The 22,462-nt window shown below is 42.7% G+C and overlaps 1 protein-coding gene across 1 annotated transcript in view; it reads left to right on the plus strand.

Moving 5' to 3' along the window:
* LOC122810494 (neuron navigator 2-like) overlaps window positions 1–22,462 on the plus strand; it is a 2,968,645-nt gene that overhangs the window by 2,800,711 nt on the left and 145,472 nt on the right. The window contains exons 37-38 of the mRNA XM_044082075.1: window positions 4,588–4,742; window positions 11,739–11,810. Of these exons, the coding sequence (XP_043938010.1) occupies window positions 4,588–4,742; window positions 11,739–11,810 (227 nt within the window). The remainder of the gene's footprint in view (window positions 1–4,587; window positions 4,743–11,738; window positions 11,811–22,462) is intronic.

Consider the following 22,462-nt stretch of genomic DNA (forward strand, 5'->3'; position numbering starts at 1 on the left):
ATTTGGTGCAGCTGATGATGATTGAAGTCCCTTCAGGATAAGGGCAAGGCTTTGCAGGAACTCAAACATGTTTTTGTTTCTCCTGTGACTACATTTCAAAGAAATTATAATAATAAGCCAGCTGTTGTGTGTATAGGCAGTCTCATCCTGCTACTAAGGGTAAGGGGGGGGCTAAAAGTGCTCCTCCTGCTAAAGCTACCCAGACTCTTATGACACAGAAAGCTCCTTTTCCTGACAAACCTAGTGCTGTCTGAGTATCTTTTTCTTCCCAGCCACATTCCTCTTTCTTTCTTTCCCCATGGTCTGGAAATCTCTTCCCCCTTTCAAGGGTATTCGTCAGCCCCCTCAAGAACAGTTGGCTTTCTTTCCAAGGGTGCTTCAGGGTCTCTTGACTCTGGGAACTATTCAGGAAATTCCAGTTTCTCAGAGGGGGAAGGGGTTTTACTCCAGAATGTTTTGGTTCCCAGGAAAAAGGGCACTTGAAGACCCATTCTAGACCTCTCTCATTTAAAGTCCTTTCTGAAGGTCCTTCCCATTTGGATGTTACTCCATCAGACTTTGTTTCCTCTGCTGCTTCCTCAGACTTTTCTCTGGACCTCATGGCCGCTTATCTTCACATTCCTATTCATCCCCTTTTCAGGAGGTTTTATGTTTCTCTGTTGTTTCCTGGCATTTTCAGTTCTCTGCTTTTCCCTTTTGCCCTTCTAGTACCCCAATGGTATTCACCAAATGCCTTGCTCCTGTGACCTTGTGCAGCCTAAGGGGGATACAAATCCTTCCCTACTTAGGCCACCTCCGGCTTCAGGCCTCCTCTCCATAGATTCTTCTGCAGCATCTTCACTTTGCCATTTCCCTTCTGCAAAGCCTGGGGTTCAGTATACATTTCCAAAAGTCCTTTGCGACTCCTTGACAGAATAATGTCTTTCTGGGGCACAGGATCCAGAATATTCCACTGCTGACATCCCTGCCTCCTCCCAATGACTTGATTGTCATTTCCTTCTATCAGTCCCTGCGTCCTCTGGCCTTAATCACAGTAAGGCAGTTTCTGAGAGCTCTAGGTTTTATGGCCTTAATCACACTAAGGCAGTTTCTGAGAGCTCTAGGTTTTATGACCTTAATCACAGTAAGGCAGTTTCTGAGAGCTCTAGGTTTTATGGCCTTAATCACAGTAAGGCAGTTTGAGAGCTCTAGGTTTTATGGCCTTAATCACAGTAAGGCAGTTTCTGAGAGCTCTAGGTTTTATGGCCTTAATGACAGTATGGCAGTTTCTGAGAGCTCTAGGTTTTATGGCCTTAATGACAGTAAGGCAGTTTCTGAGAGCTCTAGGTTTTATGGCCTTAATGACAGTAAGGCAGTTTCTGAGAGCTCTAGGTTTTATGGCCTTAATCACAGTAAGGCAGTTTCTGAGAGCTCTAGGTTTTATGGCCTTAATCACAGTAAGGCAGTTTCTGAGAGCTCTAGGTTTTATGGCCTTAATCACAGTAAGGCAGTTTCTGAGAGCTCTAGGTTTTATGGCCTTAATGACAGTAAGGCAGTTTCTGAGAGCTCTAGGTTTTATGGCCTTAATCACAGTAAGGCAGTTTCTGAGAGCAGGTTTTATGGCCTGCACCATTCCTGTGCTTCCTTTTGCCAAACCCCATATGAGAAAACGTCTGTGCTTTCTAAAGTCGGTTTAGCTTCGGCATTCTCATCCCCTGGACTTCTTAGTTCCTTTTCTTCCGTGCCTCAAGCTGGAATTTCAGTGGTGGATTCAGCAGTTGACTCTGTAATCAGGGCTCCATTTTCAACCCCCTCTTCCCTCTCAGGATCTGTTCACAGACTATTCAAACGTGGGATGGGGAACATCCTTCAGCTGTCTAAAGGTGCAGGGTCCATGGTCGTCTCAACAAAGGAAACACTACATCAATTTCAAGATGAGAGCTCTCCTGATGGCTGTTCAAGCATTTATCCCTCTATTCTCCCCAGGGCCTCTCAAGGTGTTTACAGACAATATCACGGTGATATTGTTTGTCAACAAGCAAGGGCGGACAAGAACTTACCTCCTTTGCTGGCTGGCTCTTTTAGTGTGGGGTCTAGTTGTCCATTATCATGTGACCCTTCAGGCAGTTTGTTCCCTCAGGTCAGAATACTGTGGCAGACTGCCTGAGCAGGTTCATAACACAATCCCATGAGAGGATGGTTCACAGGGATGTGTTTTGGACATTGCCACTAGTGAGGTACTCCTCAATTTGCTTCCCCTCTTTTGTGCCAGAGTCCCAGGTCCTCTAGTCCAGAAGGTGGGCATCTTCTCCTTTTCTTGGAAGGGAATGTTTCTGTTTTACCTTTCCTCCACTTCCCCTCATTCCAAAAGTTCAAAGTACAAGATGCTCCCAAAACCTGTGGCCCAGACAACATTGGTTCCGTCTTCTGCATTTAGCCAAGGATAATCATCACAAATTACCTCACAGGGTGGACCTACTCACATAAGACAAGGGCTATCCCATCCATCCTCACCTCTCCACACTTCAGCTGACACTGTGGGTGATGGGAGTTTGATTCCATGCAGACACATTTTTTTCTGAGGACATACTTCAGGTCCTGCAGGAGGCCAAGAAACCCACTACTAGGAAATCCTACTTATCCAAATGGAAGAGATGTTCTTTTTGGTGTCTTTCCTGTAACCTGGATCCACGTTCTGCGTATGTTCCTTTGGTTCTGTCTTATCTGTATGAACTGTTCAATGCTGGATTGGCGTATTCTTTTGTTAAGGCTCATTTATCGGCTGTCTTTGCCTGTCTGACTTTTATCACCTTCTTCTGCTTCTAGATTTGAGGCTAAACAGTTTCTTAACGGCGTCGTTCATATTAGACTTCCTAGGAAACTGTCCATTCTCTCTGGGATCTTAATTTTGTTTAACAGAAATTGACTCAGGCTCCTTTTGAGCCTGTTGTTTCAGCTTCCTTACAGTATTGTTCTTGGAAGACTGTACTTTTGTTAGCTCTTACTTGCACCAGAATGCTGTCTGAGCTTCAAGCCGTATTCCTTGTCTTCCTTTTTTGGTGTTTCATAATGACAGGGTGTCCTTGAATACTAATCCTTCTTTTATGCCCAAGGTAGTAAATGAGTTGTCCTTAATCACTCTGTTCATTTGCCCACTTTCTTCCATTCTCCACAGTCTGCTAGTGAGAAGGTGCTGCACACATTGGATGTGCATAGACAACTCAGGTTTTATTTGGATAAGACTTTTTGTAAATCTGATCAGCTCTTTGTTTCTTTCATCCTAGGTCCTTAGGTTTGACTGTTTCCAAGCAAACTATTTCTTCTTCCATTTTTAAAGCCATTTCTTTTTGTTTATGCCTTCCGTGCCGAGAGCCTTTCTTCTGTTAAGGCTCATTCTACTAGAGCTGTGGCTTCTTTTGGTGCTTTTTTCAAGGGGTTGGATACTAACTCTTTTCTTGAAGCAGTTACCTGAACTTCTGTGCATACATTTACCAAGCACTGTAAGTTGGATGTGATATCCAGAGCTAGAGCTGATTTTGTTAGGGCCATTCTGCACGGGTTGCTGAAGATCACTGCTGGAATACTGCAACAGTGAAATGGAAGGACATAGTACAGTTTTGTAAGATCTTTCCATAATGGTAGAAATTCCTTCTCTTCACTGTTGCAGTGTTCAGTCCCTCCCTCCTACCCCTTTTTCTATTCTCTTCTGATTGGACTGGTTACCTCTTTTTGTCTTGGACTAGAGTTCCAAGTGGGTCTGTCAGTTCTGAGGATGGTATGTCCAGACGTCACCTTTATGCCCTACAGTGTATTCTGTGAGCATATGTGTGATGTAAGGTGTACTTTAAAACAACCTAAAGGCTTTGATATACTGGCCGGATGTTGGGCCGCCCTTGCCAGGGGATCCCTATTGTAAGGAATACTGCAACAGTGAAGAAAAGGACATCTAATATTATGGTAAGATCTTGCACAGCTGTATTTTCTCTGAAGAAAAGTTGTACTGTTTATGAAGGGTTGAAAAGGATACAAGATTGGATGAGGCCTTTTTTCAAGAATATGTTGAGTATCATGCATGCGACTTAGAGGGCTGTGGTCTGAAAATAATGTAGTTGTGTGAGTATTTAAGGTTAATACTTAGTCATTCTAATAAAAAGCACAAACGTACTCCTTGACTCCTGCTACAGTGAAGTTTCAAATTAAGGGCTCATGTGATGCAGTGCATAACAGGAAATGATGTAGTGTTTGACTGATGCAAAAGGTTAAATAGTATATTGGTTTTTATTCTTATCTGGAGTGTCTTAGGGTGTGTTAAGTGGAAGGGCTTGTCACAACAGAAATGTCCTTGTAGTTTAACTTTTCAGTCCTTTGGACAACAGTGTGTAATTTCCAGTAGTATGTCCATGTAGAAACTCTAGAATGGGTTGTAAACATTAAGCAGTACTTGCTACAAAATTTGTAGTTGTCTGTTGTCCTTTTACAAAAAGTGCTGTGTTAGATGGGTTCTCATGCAGATGGCATCTTAAAAGGTTACTGGTTTGCTAAACATAGTATTATTGCTACACCGTTGTAATTGTCTGCTTTCTGCCTTTTATTCTCTTTTCACTGTAGGAGTTGCGACAGTACCTTTCCAGCATAGCGGACCGATGCAGCAGTGAGTGCAACGCTGCGGACATGCCTGTTGTTATCGTACTTGACAACTTGCACCATATTAATTCTTTGGGAGACATTTTCAGTGGATTGCTTAACTGCAAGCATCACAAATGGTAAAAAGTTATTATGTGTCAGAAATGTCTTGCCTCTCAAAACACATTTGCTTACCTATAGATAGCAACCACTTACATAATGTTATCTCATTTTAATTTACAAACCAGTTTTCAAGTGAACATTTTTTTTCATGAACACACTGGTAAAGACTCGTCAGTAACTGAAATGAAGCCATTTTCTTTCAAAAGGACAGAGTAAAAGAATTGTTACTAAAGCTACATGCACAGACTCTGCTCTGGAAGTGAGTTTTAGCATGTTTTAGTTGAAGATGCTAAAACAAACTAAGGGCATGAGCTGTGCAGCTACATTTAGTTATAATAGAAACATCTTTCCTTCTGTGTTCATTCAGGTAATGCATTCTGAAACATCTTCCAATGTGCTTGCTTTGCCTCACCTCTTGGGTACTTGGATCCTACTCTGATCCTGTGGACGGTCTGCTACAGGCCTTCTGACTTAAAGAATTTGGGAGTGTGTTTGTGTATGTGGAAACAGCTGTTCAGCGTTATTCCTGGTCAAATGGGGGTGCCGCACTTGTTCATCTTTTTTCCTGGTTGCCTCCATAATTTCCATTGTACTACTGTCGGGGGTACCTCGGTTCAAACTCACCTTTTGATGGAGCACCTTCATTGAATGGGCTCACTCACTGAGTGTATAGGCATTATTGAACATTAATAAATGCACTTGGGGGTGTGCGTGTCTCTTTCTGTGTAACATACTGGTGTTGGTGTAGTATAGTGTCCCAGAGTAAGTGCAATCTTGGAGTTGTTTACATAAGTTTTGTAAAAGGGGTGTGGGGGGATATTGCTCCCCAGTGAGAAATATATTGCAAGAAGACTAAATGTAAGCAGATTGTCAAGGACTTTCTGCAGTTTCAGCCACCACTCAGTCCAATGTCAGAAAAAGTTAACAATTGCATTTCTTGTGGGAAGCAAATACCTCATAAGAACTTCCATTCTTATTGTATTCCTTGCCTAGGCCCAGACCACAACGTCACAGGTTGTTGGTTTTGTGCTAGGTTTAATAAACGAACTATCAAATGCCGTTTTGACTTCGCTCAACATTACTTTGGTAGGAAATTTAATTATATCATGCCGTCGGAGCAGCCGACGACCGGCATGCATAAAAACCGCAAGGATAAGGACAGGCAGCCTAGGAACAAGCCAGACTCCGAGGCCTCTGCTGGGCCTGTCGCCGGTTCTCCGGTTTTCAGTGAGGCACCTACGTAGCCCCTGACGACTGCAGAATTGGAACCCCAGACAGCTGCGGAATTCTCAAGCGGAGTGTACTAGGCCGATGCAGCCATCCTTATTAGGCCCTTCCGACACCGGAGCAGAACGAGACCCCGGTGCAGTGGAAACACCTTCAGTTGCAAAAGGTGTCTTCAGACCGACTACACTCACCATTAAATCTTATGCAAAGCTTAAAACTCCTTTAAAACCAAAAAAGACTGTACATCAGTCTGCAGTTCAAGGCCCCATGCCTAAGAAACAGATGTTTAAGATGGCTGAAGATTTGATTACCTTAATCAGGGGTTCCCATCCCCCTCCAGATAAAAGACCAAGACAAGAGGAGGATTATGCTTCCTCTGACCAGTTTTCTGTTTCCTCAGATTCTTTTGAGGAACAGGATTACACTATTCCCCCTTATGAGAACTCTGATGCTGAAGACTCTATTCCCTCAGCATCTCCCCCTGAAGACTACTCCTTTGGGGAAACTTTACATACCATGAGGGAACATTTCCACTGGGAAGGCCAGGACTACTCTGATTCTAAGAAAAGGCTCTGAGAGTTCCTTTTACTACCCCAGCACAGACCACTTGCTATCCCTCCAGTTTTAGATATTGTGGATGATGTTTACTTGGAGTGTAGTCTAAATCCAGACTCTCTACCTCCTGCTCCAGCCAAACCAGACAGATACTACAGAGTACCTGATTCACACAAATTCCTTTATAAAAGCCCTGTGGCTGACCCAGAAACAATTTCCCAGGGTCCCAAGGGGGCTAAAGCTTCTATGGCTAAAAATCCTGTAACCTCTGAAAGGGATTCCAGAGCCCTAGATAGATGGGGAAAGAAAATACACACCTCAGCAACTCTGGCTATGATAGCATTAAATTGTCAGTTTCACATGCTGAAATATCAGCAATTCCTAATGTCTCAATTAAAACAAAAAATGAGCACACATACAGGTGGGCAAACATACTTTACAATGTGGATTTGATTTATTGGAAGCTCCCTGTAGAGCAGCTGTTACTGGGTCTGTCATACCTAGACGTCCTTGGTTAAAAGAACAAACCCTACCTGATTATGTTAAAGCAAAATTATTGGATGCACCTTTACAGCAGGATGTATTATTTGGTGTCAAAGCAGAAGAGGTTTTAAAGAAAATGGAGGATAAGGCAAAGTCTATGCAGACGGTCAAGGATTTTTTTACAGGTACAACCTCCTCGTTTCAGCAGAAATTGGCCAACAAAAAACTGGTCCTTTCCAGCTTCTGACAGATCACAGAGGGGCAAATATAGACGCCCAAGGGGCAGAGGCCAGTCACAAGACCCTTACAAACCTCGCCAATGGGGTACTGCTACCCAGAAAGGAGGAAGAAGACAGGCCCCGAGCTAGCAGAAGACAAACACAATGACTCAATCCTCATACTACCAAGCAAATCTCTCCTGGCAGCTCCCTTGGGAGGAAAATTAGCATTTTTTGCAGACAACTGGCACATCATCACAAAAGACAAATGGGTCCTAAACATTGTCTCACAGGGATACAGATTCCACATTCATACCTTGCCAAGGATAAAAGGAGTGCCAAACCTACCACCAAATCAATGGGCAGAGGCACAAAAACAAATTACAGCTCTCATGGACATGAGAGCCATTCAGCAGGTACCTACACAGGAGCAAGGACAAGGATTTTACTTGAGACTCTTTCTAGTCCCAAGAAAAGACAAAGCATGAAGACCCATTCTGGATCTTTCAATTCTGAACACCTATCTGCAAGTACCAAAATTCAAGATGCTAACACTACAGCAGCTTCTTCCCATGCTGGGCAAGAATGTTTGGCTAGTCACTTTGGACCTCAAGGAGGCATACCTGCATGTCCCTATCAGACAAAATTGCAGAAGATACCTCTGCTTCATTGCAGGTTCAATGCATTATCAATTCCTGCACTACCCTTTGGCTTATCTACTGCGCCCAGGGTCTTCACAAAATGCCTGGCACCAGTAATTGCATACTGCAGACAAAGAGGAATTCAAATATACCCATACCTGGACGACTGTCTTATTCAAGCAGAAAGCAAGGACATTCTTTTAAAGCATCTGGCATGTCAAACACCTTCTAAGTTGCCTAGGGTACACAGTAAACGAAAAGAAATCAAAACTAGTGCCCTCACAAAACATAATATTCCTGGGTGCCAGCTTGAATACAACGGCCCAGATGGCTTATCTCACGCCAGACAAGCAACAACAGCTGACTCAATATTTCAAAATAATGGCAACAAAGACCCAGCTCCCTGCAAGAAAAATTCTGCAGGCCTTGGGATTCATGGCATCTTGCATACTACTAGTACCATTTGCAAAACTGCATTGAGGAAATTACAATGGTACCTGAAAAGCGTATGGACTCGGCACAGCCACAGCTTGGAAACAATGATACCACTCATTCCCTGCCTTCAGCAGGAGTTTCTATGGTGGGCACAGGCATGTCACCTCAACTGGGGTCAGCTTTTCACCTTACCCACAGCCAGGCAAACTATGACAACAGATGCATCGAACTGTGCCTGGGAAGCACACATGGCAGGACAGTGCATTCAGGGCAAATGGACTACAGATCAAAGGCATCTGCATATCAATCAAAAAGAAATGTTAGCGGTGCTTTCAAGGACCTCTTACACCCAGGACAACTAATAATAAAGACGGACAATACCACAGTAATGTGGTACATAAACAAGCAAGGGGGCGCACATTCCTACCCTCTATGCAGGCAAGCAATGACCTTGTGGAACACAGCACTGTCTTACCAGGTTCATGGATCCACACAAGTGGAAACTAGATCCACAAGTATTTGCAATGATAGCTTAAAAATGGGGACGCCCAGACATAGATCTGTTTGCCAGCCCCCAAAACTAACAACTTCAAAAATTTTGCACAAGGACATTCCATCCACAAGCTTGGAAAGTGGGCGCCCTCTCATTCAGTTGGAAAACATTAACAGTGTATGCCTTTCCTCCACTGCCTCTTCTAGCAAAGGTACTGCTGAAAGTCAGATTAGAGAGGCCACCAATGATACTCATTGCACCAGACTGGCCACAACAGCATTGGTATCCAGTTCTAAGGAACATGGCCCACCATGCATTTTACCACATATCCCTCACCTGCTCACCCAGCGAGACAATCAGATTCTACACAGCCAGCTCAAAACTTTAAACCTGGCTGCATGGCAAATTACCTAAACAACCAGCCAACACCTCTATCCAAAGCTGTTATGGATGTCATTCTGGAGGCCAGGAGACCCAGCACCAGGAAAACCTATTCAGACAAACTGAAAAGATTTTGCGCCTGGAACCAGGCTAAAGGCCAAAATCCCCTGGATCCAAACATTCCTCAGATTCTACAATATTTAACTGAGATGTTGCACTAAGGACTTTCCTTTTCATCTATTAAGATCCACGCCTCAGCAATTTCAGCTCATTACAACACGGATCCTCCTTTATTCTCACATCCACTCCTAAGACAGTACCTCAGAGGGGCTAAGAACATAAGACCGCCCAGGAGAACACCAACACCTACTTGGAATCTCAACTTTGTTCTAGAAAAGCTTACACTGCCGCCCTTTGAACCAGCTTTTTCAACTGATTTAAAATTTCTTTCACGGAAAACTGCCCTGCTACTAGCAATAACCTCAGCTAGAAGAGTCTCAGAGCTACAGGCATTAATGGCAGTGGAGCCTTTCCTCATTTTTCATCAAGACAGAGTCTCTCTACGAACTAACCCTTCCTTTATGCCAAAGGTGGTATCCAGTGTGGCCTTAAACCAAACCATTCATTTGCCCACCTTCTTCCCAAATCCTCAGAACAAAGGAGAAAGACTCTTGCACTCTTTGGACATTCACAGACAATTATGTTACTACTTGGATAAAACTAAGGCTTTCAGAAAATCTGACCAACTCTTTGTAGCCTATGCTGCAGGATCACAAGGAAAAGCTATCTCAAAACAGACCATTTCTAAATGGATAGGGCATTGCATATGTTTCTGCTACACGCATCATGGGAAACCGGTACCTGCTAACAATAGATCCCACTCCACCAGAGCTACAGCTACATCAGCAGCCTTTCTCAGGGGAGTGCCAACCAAGGATATTCTGGTAGCTGCAACTTGGAGTTCAGTGCACACCTTCACCAAACACTATCACTTACCTCTATATTCGAAGACTAGAGCTGGTTTTGCCACTGCAGTTCTGCAGGGCCTACTAGCTTTTTCTAACCCTGTTTAACTCCACCACCCATCCTTAGTTTTGAGATTCAACCCAAGTGTGATGACTGCAGCAGGGTAACACGATGAACATAGTACAGTTTTGTACCTACCATAAATGTAGATGTTCGAGTGTTCACCCTGCTGCAGTCCAGGTTACCCTCCCTCCATCCCGTCTGAACTAGCTGAACTTGTCTATACCACTCTATCCTATACAACCTCTGTGGTGTATTTGCTTGTGCCTGAAGGTATTGTTTTATTTTTTTATAGCTATATATATATATATATATATATATATATATATATATATATATATATTGCCTACCTATTGGGGGCACCTGACATCTGGGGCAAGAAATACTGAAGAAAATGGCGTTGGATGCCTCTTGTATACCCCTGGCGCACTGACGTCAGGGAAGAAGCGACAGCAACTGACGCTGGACCAAGACTTTGGAACTCGGGCCGACTGCGGGACCGCCTGACGGCAGGATAACCCAAGTGTGATGACTGCAGCAGGGTGACCACTCGAACATCTACATTTATGGTAGGTACAAAACTGTACTTTCTGAAAGGTATGCTGCAGCCTTCTTCCCAGATCTTGATGCAGAGTCTCCCTTTTTCCTCCATTGCCTCCAGTCATTCTATTAAACATATTGCTGCACTGAACCTTAAATTGAGCATAGGGCAGTCAGTTTTTGAGGGAGTCTCAGAAACAGAACATGTGTGAAAAACAGGTTCATTGTTGCAATAGGAGTTTCCAGCCTGCTTCTTTCTTTGTCGTATGAAGGCCGGCCCTCTTGTATTTTTTCTGCATGTTATTGAGATTTAATGGTATAAGTCTTTGTGCCTGGGTGACCTTACAACCTTCAAAACTTCCCTTCATGTGCGGATCAGCTTAGGAGATGGGTGTTGTTATAGTACATCAGGTCTGAGGATGGCTATTTGTACTTTGTTTTTTACCTTAGATTCTGAGTGTGTCCTGTTTTCATACAAGTTCCTTTGGGTTTACTGGTGGTGGCCCATTTTGCCATCTTACCAGTAAGTAGTGTGGATGTCCAAGCTCATTTGTTGGTGACCATTCATCTCCAAAACAAAAGGACCCCAAGATTGAGGAGTATAGCAAAGTCTCTGGTTCATGTCCTGGACAGGGTGCGTAACCTGTCAACTGCTTAGGGCACGTCCATACTCCTCTTGAAATCTGTCCAGAAGTCCGATGTCAAGTACATATACAGGTATCTTGCCCCACTACATGGATTACAGTGGTGATAGTCTGTTAATTATATGTTTACAGTTACTACTTACATAATTCTGCTCCCATCTTGGAATGTTCTTTGAAAATGGAAGACTTCTTAGTTTTATTGTACTGCTATTGCATCCAGGAATTAATAAATCAGTAAATAAAATGCTTATTTAGTCAAGAACTTTGTGTTTATCACACATGTCTTGTTTTTCTCTTCATCTGAAGCACAGTTGGTTGAGTTCTTAATACCAGTACTCTTAACATTTGTTGTTTTTTTTTTTTCCTGCAGCCCCTACATCATTGGTACCATGAACCAGACCAGTTCCTCAACACCCAACCTGCAGCTTCATCATAATTTTAGGTAATGGCTGTAAGCACCTTATGAATGCCATAACTGTCACAGGTATTAAAGATATCTGCAGCAGAATGATGTTTTCTGTTCCACTTGTTGGTGAGAAGAATATGTCTTTGGTTACATGTATTCTAATTTTGAAAATGGATTATTGTCTTAAAGTTGTGCGTTCTACTGTTGCTTGTGCAGATAGTTATGGTTAGAAGGGAGATATCCTGGAACAAGATACTGTGTGCATTATGTGCATAGTTTTCTTTCACGTTTTGTTTCTTTTTGAGTAAGTCCCAGTTTCTGTTTGGTAGTTCAGTTTTCTGCATTTCAACATTCTTTTCAGATTAGCCTCTGCTGTGGGTGTTGAAACCACTTATTTTAGAAAAATTTGTCTCATTTGACAGAAAATCAATATTGCTGGTAGTGTGATAGTTGACTCAGTTATACTTCAGGGTCATAATTACAACACCGGCTCCACAGCTCCATAGTATAGAGAGATGGAGGCCTTACTATGACCCAGATGACCTGAGAAGGAGGGTTTGGGTGGGTTTTATTTTTTTTTCCATGATGGACATAACATAATTATTTTGCCAGTTTGCTAATAAAATTATGGCTTCTGAGGAGAAGAGAGACATGTGGTGCATTGCATGTGGTGATGTGCATGACATCACTAGCTCAGGGCATACCCATGCTCCGCAAAGCAGGGGCTATTTATGTATGCAGGCAGGCTATTTTTATGCTCCCTTCCCAAAACTGTTGTTATAACTGGTCCCAGTCTGGTGTGATGTCCGTTACATAATACATAGGACATTTAGCATTTAAGTGATGGTTAATGGGTTTTAGTGTTAAGGGGGTGGCACACTGCAGGGGGGGTGGGGGTTTGAAGGCTGCTAGAAAAGGGAGAAAGCCACAAAGGTAATCCTTTCATTGGGGATGGCCCTTCAGCTCGACAGAGGCTTCAGATCACTGATCATGGGGTGGCTTCACTGGCTATGCTTACACTCTTCATCGGGCGAATGTATGGAAATACCTACCTACCTACACACTGGTAAGGTAAGTTAATTTTGGGCATTTTGCTTGTGGAGAATAACCACACAGCCTGCTGCTGTGAGCTTTGAAGCTCTGTATACAGGGCTCCAGCAAGTAAGTGCAAGTGCTAATGTTCGGTAGTGCTCAGCTTCAGTAGTAAGATTTTTGTATTTTAGTAAAGGATTTAAGAAAGAAAAAGGAAGGCAAAGAAAAAAAAAGAGCGTCAATTAGAACCAACAAAAAACTGAGAACAAAAGAGCAAGTGAAGGAAGAAATGATCAGGACAGAAGGGGAGGGAAAACTATGTGAGGAGCAGGGGAGACGTGATTATTCATCTAATGAGGGAGGCTGGATTGGCTTTAGAGAGCTTGAGAGGAATAAGGAGATGAGATGTAAGAGGTGGAGAGAGGAGAGAGAGAGAGCTGCAGTGGGTCTGCAGACTGAGGAAGAAAAGGGAGACTGAAAAAGATGGTTGGGACAAGCAGAAAGAGGACGAAAAACAGGACTAGGAGTGGGAAGGGGGAGATGAAAAAGGGTTGGGGTGAGTAAGAATGAAGGAAAGAACAGGACGGCGCAGTGGTAGCGTTGTTGCCTCACAGCAAGAGGTTCTCCAGTTCGATCCTTGGCTGGGGGTGCTTTCTGTGCAGAGTCTGCATGTCCTCCCTGCGTTTGTGTGGGTTTCCTCCAGCATTATAAAGACATGCATCTCGAGCGTTTCTCCCCGGGCCTCCACTGAAAACTGGCTTCATTCCAAGTCGAACTTTCCCAGTAAACAAATGTTAAATAAATAAAAAATAAAAAAGAATGGAGAGTTGAGAGAGCAGAGTGATGAGTGGTAGGTAAGAGTGAAACAGGGAGTTAGTGGCATGCAGATAAGTTGGGAGAATGAGAAAGGGGAAAGCTGGAAAGAGAATGTTGAAGGCAGACAGCAAGAAACATTAAGGAGGGAAAGCAGGAAAGAAGGGGACAGAACCAGAACAAGAGTGCAGAATGATTTATCCAGAAGGGAGGCAGAAGAGCTAGCAGGGGCAGCAGATGACTATGAGGAAAAGCTCTGAAAAGGGGCTGAGAAGAGTTGGGCCATGCGTGGGAGGAACAGAGGAAATTCTTATGATAGCGGGATTTAATTTATGTGCACATTAACCAGGAGAACAGAGTGAGAGGCAGGGTTAAATGAAGGTGGGAATATAAACTGTTTACAAGTACAAGAAAAGCTGTAGTCCGACTGGTCCTAAAAGCTGATGTACCTGTATAGTAGCTAATGAATGGTAGGAAAGGTTGACTGTGGAAGTGATAATGGGGAAGAGAACAAGGGGGTGAGTAAGACTGACCTGTGACAATGCTTTTCCATCTGTGAAAAAAAGGTCACCAGTTGCCTGGAGAGGTGGGGTACATAACCTAGTTACGGTTGGCGATGGGTCAGGTATTTTTGTATCCCAGTCTGTTTTGTTTAGTTTCTCCTGAAATCCAAATCTCTAAATTACTGATTGGATATCACATGCTGCCTTCAACGAGTGGATGTGGATCTTTGGTTTAGCTTTCTTACAGCAGAGTTTGGGAGATCTTTCTTAGGACTGAATGAGTTTTGATAGCTGTCATTTTTTGGGCATCCCTGATGCATATTGCATCTGATAGTGCAGTCCAGGAAATGATGCAAGAAGCTTAGACCTTAACCTTGTGACCATCAAGAATCATGCTGGTGAAAGTCTACTGGATTTGAAAGGTGTGTTTCGCTGTTCTGATAGTGATAAATAACAGTTTGGTTTAAATAATCACACCTTTTTGGGATGTTCTTAGCTGTTTAGATTGGTTTCTTTGCTTGTCAGTTTCACTATAAGCCCACAATTTCAAAGTATAGTAATCAGGCCCTATTTGCTTAGGTATTCAATGTCTGGATAATTAATTTCAGTGTTATCACAGATTGCTGTATAGTATCTTTAATTGAACAACACCGAATACACGAAATAACAGTTCGCACTCAGTAAGAAATTAAAATTGTTGCACTGGTACAGATGAAAACCTGACTCCAACTACTGCAGTACTTCTTGTGGAAATAGCTCATGAATTTGTTTCTGTTTCCTGCACGTGCTACACCACCAAAGTGATGAGCCATTTGCTTAGTTTGTATAGACACGTGTCGAGTATGTCAGGTCACATGCATGTTGTCATTCCAAGATGTACCATGTTCAGCTTCTTCAGCAGTTGGCTATGCAGTTTCTAGGGACAATGGCTTCATCATCCTTGAGTGTCACTCCTTGTATGTATGATAGTTCATCCCTGAAAGTAAATTATTGCTTGAATAAACAGATGCAACTGTTTAACTCAGTCTAGCCACCATGTCATGATGACACAGAAATTATAGCTCAAGGCCAAGGGCCTCCAAATTTACCCATATCTGGACAATTGCCTGATTCTGGTACCAATCCTAGAAGAGGTTCATAGGTTCATACTAGGCTATCTGCCCTAGGGCATTTATAAGCCTAGCCAGAGTGTGTTTGGCTTTTGCCACCCATTTTAAATTAATTTTGCTATGCCTTTTTTTGAGGTTAGTATACTGTGCCTCTGTCTAACAGTGACACAGAAGTGACAGCCGGGGTAAACCTACAATCTCCCATCCACTCATCAAGATTCCTCTTGAAGAGAGTCAATGTGGGACTCTGCCTAACCTGGACTGGGATTTTATTCCAGAGTGAAGGGAGCCTCTGGGTTATGAATCTGTCCCTCCAGCATGTCCTATTTATTTCAGTGCTGAGGTTCAAGTCTCTCGAGCGCGTAGCTCGATGGGATTTGGATTTTCTGAGGTGCAGCATGTCCATTAATTCGGGTTGGACATGGCTTTATCGTCAGGCACAGATTGCCTCTGAGCAGGCGGTATGCCACTGAGTAGAGCTGGAGTTTCTTTAACCGGGCAGCATATGGCATCTGTTTGAGCCCTTTGATCCTCTTGGTGAGGTACTTTTGGGGTCTTTCCAGTTGCTGCAGGTGTCTGGTAAGGTACATCCCAAAAGGGGTATTGTACTCAATTATGGGCCTGATGAGGGATGAGTAAAGAGGCGATGACCTCCCTGATCTAGATGTGAATCCCTTCATGATTAGATGGGCTATATAAAATGTTTTTCTAACCACTTTGGCCACGTGGTTGTCAAAGGAGAGACTGCTATCAACTTGGGTCCCCAGGTCCCTAATGACTTCTTCTGTACTTAATGGATTACCACCTATGTGGTAATTTGTGGCACTTTGTTTTGCCAAAGGGATGACTATACACTTTTGGCGTTTAGCTTGAGGCCATGGCTCTGGCACCAGTTGTCTGTTTCTATGAGGCCCTTTTGGAGGATGCTTGTGTCGGCTGGAGAGTTGATTATGGCGCCCAGTTTGCAGTCATCTGCGAACTTAGTCAGCCACAGTCCTTCCGTGTTGGCCTGTACCGAGAAATATATACCGAACAAGAGAGGTCCCAGGACTGAGCCTTGTGGGACGCCACTTGTAACTGGTTTGGAGTCTGACATGGCTCCAGCAATTCTAACCATGTGGGTTCTGTCCTTGAGCCAGTTTGCAACCCATCTAGTGACATAGGGGTTTATATTTAAGCTGGTGAGCTTATCTATAATGCCCGAGTGGGGTATTGTATCGAAGGCTTTTGCGAGGTCCAGGTAGGCTGTGTGGACCACCTTCCCCTCGTCAGTGGCCTTGGTGACTGTTTCAAAGAAATCGACCAGGTTTAAGAGGCAGGATCTGCCCTTAACAAAGCCAAACTGGGTAGGATCCAGTGTCTGTAGGTCCCCAATCTCTTTATTTATGAGGTCCATGATGATCCTTTCCATAGCTTTGCAGACCAAGCTAGTCAGGCTTATGGGGCGATGGTTTCCAGGATCCGTTGAGGCACCACCTTTGTGGAGAGGGACCACTGTTGCTGTACGCTACTCTTTGGGTACATATCCTGTAGTAAGGCTAAGATTGAACAGTAGTTTTATGTTTGGGTTTAGCTCTTCTTGGAGTTCATGTAGGGCAGCCGGGACACCATCTGGTCCCATTGATGCTGTGTTTTTTGCTTTGGAGAGGGCGGCTCTTACCTGAGCATCTGAGATGTCAGTGGGGCAGCACTCTATTGGGATAGATATTTGCCCTTTTGGTGGGGAGAGGGGGGAGAAGTTTGCACTGAACCTGTCAGCTAGGATGTTGGCACTGTGTGTGGGCTTGGTGTATTTTTTGTCATTTTGGACTAATTCTGAGCATATCTGGGAATTCCCACCCAGGTTCCTAACATAACTAAAGAAAGCCTTGTGATTATCCTTAGTGCCCTGACTGTACATAGCCTGTTTGGCTGTCCTGAGTTCCAGAGCTCTGCCTTGCCCCAGGCCTCGTCTGACACCCTAATCCACTATATAAGGATGCTGGTGGTACAAGTTGTATTGGTGGACTCTGTCTTCACATTTTTCTTGCCCTGCAGATTTTAAGCCATATGGGCTTACTAGCATGGTTAGTCTGTCTGTCAGCCTGCTTCCAGACATCAAGTAATTATCCCATAGTGGAATTTGTCATTTTTCTTGTAGAGCTTGATATTAAATGTATTTTTTAAACACCTTTATTGAATTATCATGTGTGGCATAGGCAAATTTACATTTATATAAAAGTAATCAAACCACATTGACATTTCTCATTTACAAACATTATATGTTTCATATATTGTTATATACCATATGTTCTAAGCAACATTATATAAATCATTCAATTCATGTCTTCTCTTAAACCTCATTCCGCCTCCAAAACATTTTTCTGCCTGTTGTTCCCTCAGTTTCCTTTTTCTACGTAATTTATGCCTACCCTTTTCTAAACATCCCACGTTCTGTTACCTGTGTTAAAATATTCAATACTTCAGGTGCAGTTGGTTTAGATTTTTATTTGCACTTTCTAGTAACTGCTTTTTTGGCAGCCACCAGAATTAAACTTAACAGGGCCTTGCTATGTGTAGACAATTCAGATCCTGTGTCCCAGCTTAAAAATAATTCCCTTAGTTACACTCATTTGCTTGCTAGTATCCTTGACAAGAGTGCGCTGCAGGCAGTGTTTGAAGTCTGCCATCTCATTAGACTCCAAAACCATGTTTTCAGTTACCTCTTTCTTCCCCATCACTCCTCCAATATTTGCCTTCTACATGAGGAAATAATCTTTGGAGTCTGCTTGGAGCTTAAAAGTATCTGCAAACACTTCTATACAAAAGTCCAAAATCTTCCAGACTTTGTTGCACATTTGTGAGCCATATATATGTCCCCCATTCTTTCTTCATGAGCTGCATATCTAATCTCCCTTTCCTGTCTTTTCTAACCTCTTCTGATGGATTCCTATAGTTATTGTCAAGTAGTTTATATGCCCTACAAATTATCCATTTTTTAGCAGCAGGTTCTTTTCTAGATTCATTAAAACCCAACCAGTGCAGGTCTTTCTTTTAGGATTTCCCTGTCCCTTTCTCTGTCTGTACTCTGATAACAATCCCGATAGTGAAGGCAGTCACAAGCCTGCAGTCCAAATGTCTGCTTGGCCTTTTCCCATTCTGTTACCTTTCCTTCTCTAATTATTTATTCCCAATACCTCCATTCATTTGCGATCTTCCTGCAATAAATTCCAGACCCTTTTTTCTATTCTGTTTCTTCCCTATTGGCAGAATCTAGTTCGTCCATTCCCATCTGGGCTGAGTTTCTAGTATACTTTCTGCTACTTTAAGAATGTAATATTTTGTATGAATGTTGTTTTTCTGCTTAAGGATCTATGTGCAAAACCCATTCTTTCTTTATTTCTTGAAACACCCTGCTTCATCATCATCCCGTTCCTTTTTGAATTTTAGCTTTCTGCTTGTGTTATGTACAAGAGCCTTAACTGTGTAGCTCTAAAATATCCCTTCAAATATGGTAATCCTAAACTTCCATGTTCTGTTGGGAGGATCAGCTTTTCCCACTTGACTCTTGCCCTCTTCCCATCCCAAATAAAATATTTCAGCTCTTTATTAATTACTGTCCAACAACGTCTCCTCTTTTTATACAAATATGCCTGACATGCTTATAAAACTAAGGGAAGTAAAAACATTTTACTGCTTGTATCTTGTTATCCATGTCTATAGGCAAGAGCTTTCAGTTTCTTAGTTTTTGTATTATCTTTTGTTTAGTCTCTTTTTGCATATGCTTAACTGAATTCTTTTTAATTCATATTCCTAAATACTTAATTTTATCGTGTTCCCATAAGTATGGGGACATGACAAAGCGAAGTAACCATAAAAATGTGTATTGATGGACCAGTTCATGTGTTGGGTACACAGTTTAAAGCTATTTATTTATTTAAGCTGTTTTATCTTCATTAATTTTATATTCCCCAAAAACCCGGAAATGTCTCCACAACACTGAGGTGTCCTTTTCTGGTTCCATCAATTACAAAATATCAAAATAATATCATCTGCAAATAAAGCCACCTTTTCTTGAACACCATACCAATTGTATCTTTGAATTTCTAAGTCCCTTATTTTCTTTGCAAGTGGTTGTAAATATAACAATATCATGAGCATGCCTCAGTGTTTGCTTTTCCCCCGGTCATAGCGGTCCTGAAGGATATGTCCAGCAGTGCATCAGTGGAGCCACATTTCCTCCACTCTGCTCCAGAAAACTTGACCACTTCTTTAGGGTCAGGGATGCTCTCAAATCCCTTTATAGGGATCCTCAAGGTGATCCATCTGTTATGTCCAGCAACAGATCTTCTCTACTTGCATCCAGGAACTCTGTTCCCAATTACAGGGACAGTAGGAAGTGGACTAATTTGAGAAAGTTTACATGTCTGCTACCTTGTCCTTCAGGTTGTTGAACTGCTAAACCTAACATACTTATGTTTCAGCAGTCTCTGCTGGAGAAGATAAGGATTAACAGAGTTAAGGCTCTAAAACAGGAGATGTTTGAACTTTGTGACCTGTTTGCTGAAGTGACCAAGCACTCCGACATATGTGGATATGATATAATGTTGTGGATGTGTCAGGCAGGTGCAGGACCTGTTATTCAGACACATGACGAGTCGAGGTCCCAACCTCTTCCAAACCATGTAAAGCTCGTTTGCGCAAAAGCCTCATCTTTGGACCCCCTGGTGAAGGAGTATTTAACAGACTGGCGAAGGGCAGTAACATGGGGGTGTCATATTAAGCAGCTTTTTATCAGGCCCAAGCTGCTAGATTCATCAGGAAATGTCCTGAAAAATATTGGCTCTTGTTTCTTAAAAGAGACAAGAGCCAAGTCAGGTAAAGGAAAAGTTCACAAAAGATTGGCAAGCCAAACCAAAGGAGAAGCCTGGGAGTCTTCAGAGCCATAATTCCCACTTCAGAGCCATAATTCCCACAGCAAACAGCTGTGATATGCCTGGCCATCCTTCCATCTCCTACCTGTTGACCCACCAACTCCACTCCAGCTCACTCCTCCGTGTCTTGGAAATGTCCATCTGTCCTCAGAGAAAGTTGGAAGGTGTGTGTGTGAGAGTTGTGCTTTGTGTGTCTGAGTTGTGCTTTGTGTGTTTGTGTGTGTTGTGTACAGTAGACTCACTCTTACCCGGTCTCACTGGGACCGGAACTTAGGTTGGATAAACAAATGGCTGGTTAATCAAATAAAGCATACAGAATAGCATTTGTATGTTGTAAATTGGCTAGAATAACAGGATTTGTGTTACTATGCATTTTTTCTAATGAATATGTAGTCTAAAATTCAAATGTCTGTCATTATTTAACAGAGGAGGCAGAGGTGTTGTTCTCTGGTGTCTTTTTCTAGGGCTGTGGCAGAAATTTGATGGCTAGTTAAAAAGAGGGTGGATACGAAGGAGTCTACTGTGTGTGTGTGTGTGTGTGTGTGTGTGTGTGTGTGTGTGTGTGTGTGTGTGTGTAACTTGGCCACATTGAATAAACCCTAAACGGAGCAAATGCAAGCCCACCCACACCCCCCTTACTTAAATACACCATTTCCGACATTGCACTACACTGATGACAGGGCAAAGTTCACCATGGTGGCCAAGTGTTTCCTATAGCTGGCTGTAACTTGGATGTTGGATGGGGGTCTTGCCCAACTGTCAGCTGCACTTGGAGTAATTCCAGTGAGTCATGCTGCCAAACCAGTCTGGAGGTGTGCCTGTTCTTAATGAAGATAGAGACTCCACCACCCTTAGTCTTTCTGACCTTGTTTTGGGGTTGGAAAGTGTGGAATGAGATATAGCCTGATAAGGCAGGGGTGCTCTCCGCAGCCCTGAACCAAGTTTCTGTGACCGCATAGACATCAACACCTTGCAGTGTGAGGAGAGCCTGCAGTGAGTGTCGAGCATCTCCCCTCCTCATTTGTTTATGTATTTGTGTCCTGTAAAATGGTTGTCAGCTACTCTCAACAGCTTCTGTACATTAACACCATTCGCTTTTTTAATTACTTGTTACAGCACCTCCTCCTCATTTGTTTATATATTTATGTGTCCTGTAAAATGGTTGTCAGCTGTTCTCAACAGCTTCTGTACATTAACAGCATTCGCTTTTTTAATTACTTGTTAAACTGTATTCCTTACTGTCTTTTCTTTGTAATGTAGTCATTAACTGTTACTTCTGTAAACTTTGTATGTACTGTTGTGGAGCTTTCCTCCTTGGGCCTCCGCCAAAGAAAGGCTGTAGCTCATTTGGACTTTCCCGGTCAATAAATGTCAAATAAATAAAAATAAAAAAGTATTGCTTTCCTCACGCTGCAGTATGACATAGAAACATACTAGGCAAGCAGTCATGGGGGCCACAGGTGATGACTAGTCATGTACACCTTTAAGCAGACAGTTCTTGCCATCCTTTTTCATGCACGTAACAGTGTTCATCTGCCATGTCAAGCAGAGCTGTACATGATAACCCTGGTGTAAGTTTGTGAGAGTTGCTGCTACTGAGATTTGTCTGCATACATCAACTGGACATAAGCTGATTTAAGTATATTTCCTTCATTTTATTGTGGTTGTTATAACTTGGGGACTGATTTCTCAGATCTAGCTCTGTTGAAACTGTCTTGTGTGTGTGTCTGAAGCTCTGCACTAGTTGTTAAACTGCACTGAAATTCCTTTAAGTGTTAATTAGCTTGGGGGGTTTTCTGATAACTTTAAAACCTGTGTTGGTTACATCTCTGGTAATCATTTTAAGTAGAGTTGCCGCTACTGAGATTTGTCTGCATACATCAACTGGACATAAGCTGATTTAAGTATATTTCCTTCATTTTATTGTGGTTGTTATAACTTGGGGACTGATTTCTCAGATCTAGCTCTGTTGAAACTGTCTTGTGTGTGTGTCTGAAGCTCTGCACTAGTTGTTAAACTGCACTGAAATTCCTTTAAGTGTTAATTAGCTTGGGGTTTTCTGATAACTTTAAAACCTGTGTTGGTTACATCTCTGGTAATCATTTTAAGTAGAGTTGCTACTGAGATTTGTCTGCATACATCAACTGGACATAAGCTGATTTAAGTATATTTCCTTCATTTTATTGTGGTTGTTATAACTTGGGGACTGATTTCTCAGATCTAGCTCTGTTGAAACTGTCTTCCCACCCCTCCCTGTTCTTGGATGTAGTTTAAATTTGGTGGCTTTTGCAGTGCCCGCCCACTGTAGATTTGATCTA

The sequence above is a fragment of the Protopterus annectens genome, chromosome 9.part0, assembly GCF_019279795.1.
Source record: "Protopterus annectens isolate FY-2018-M chromosome 9.part0, PAN1.0, whole genome shotgun sequence".
Taxonomy (NCBI): domain Eukaryota; kingdom Metazoa; phylum Chordata; order Ceratodontiformes; family Protopteridae; genus Protopterus; species Protopterus annectens.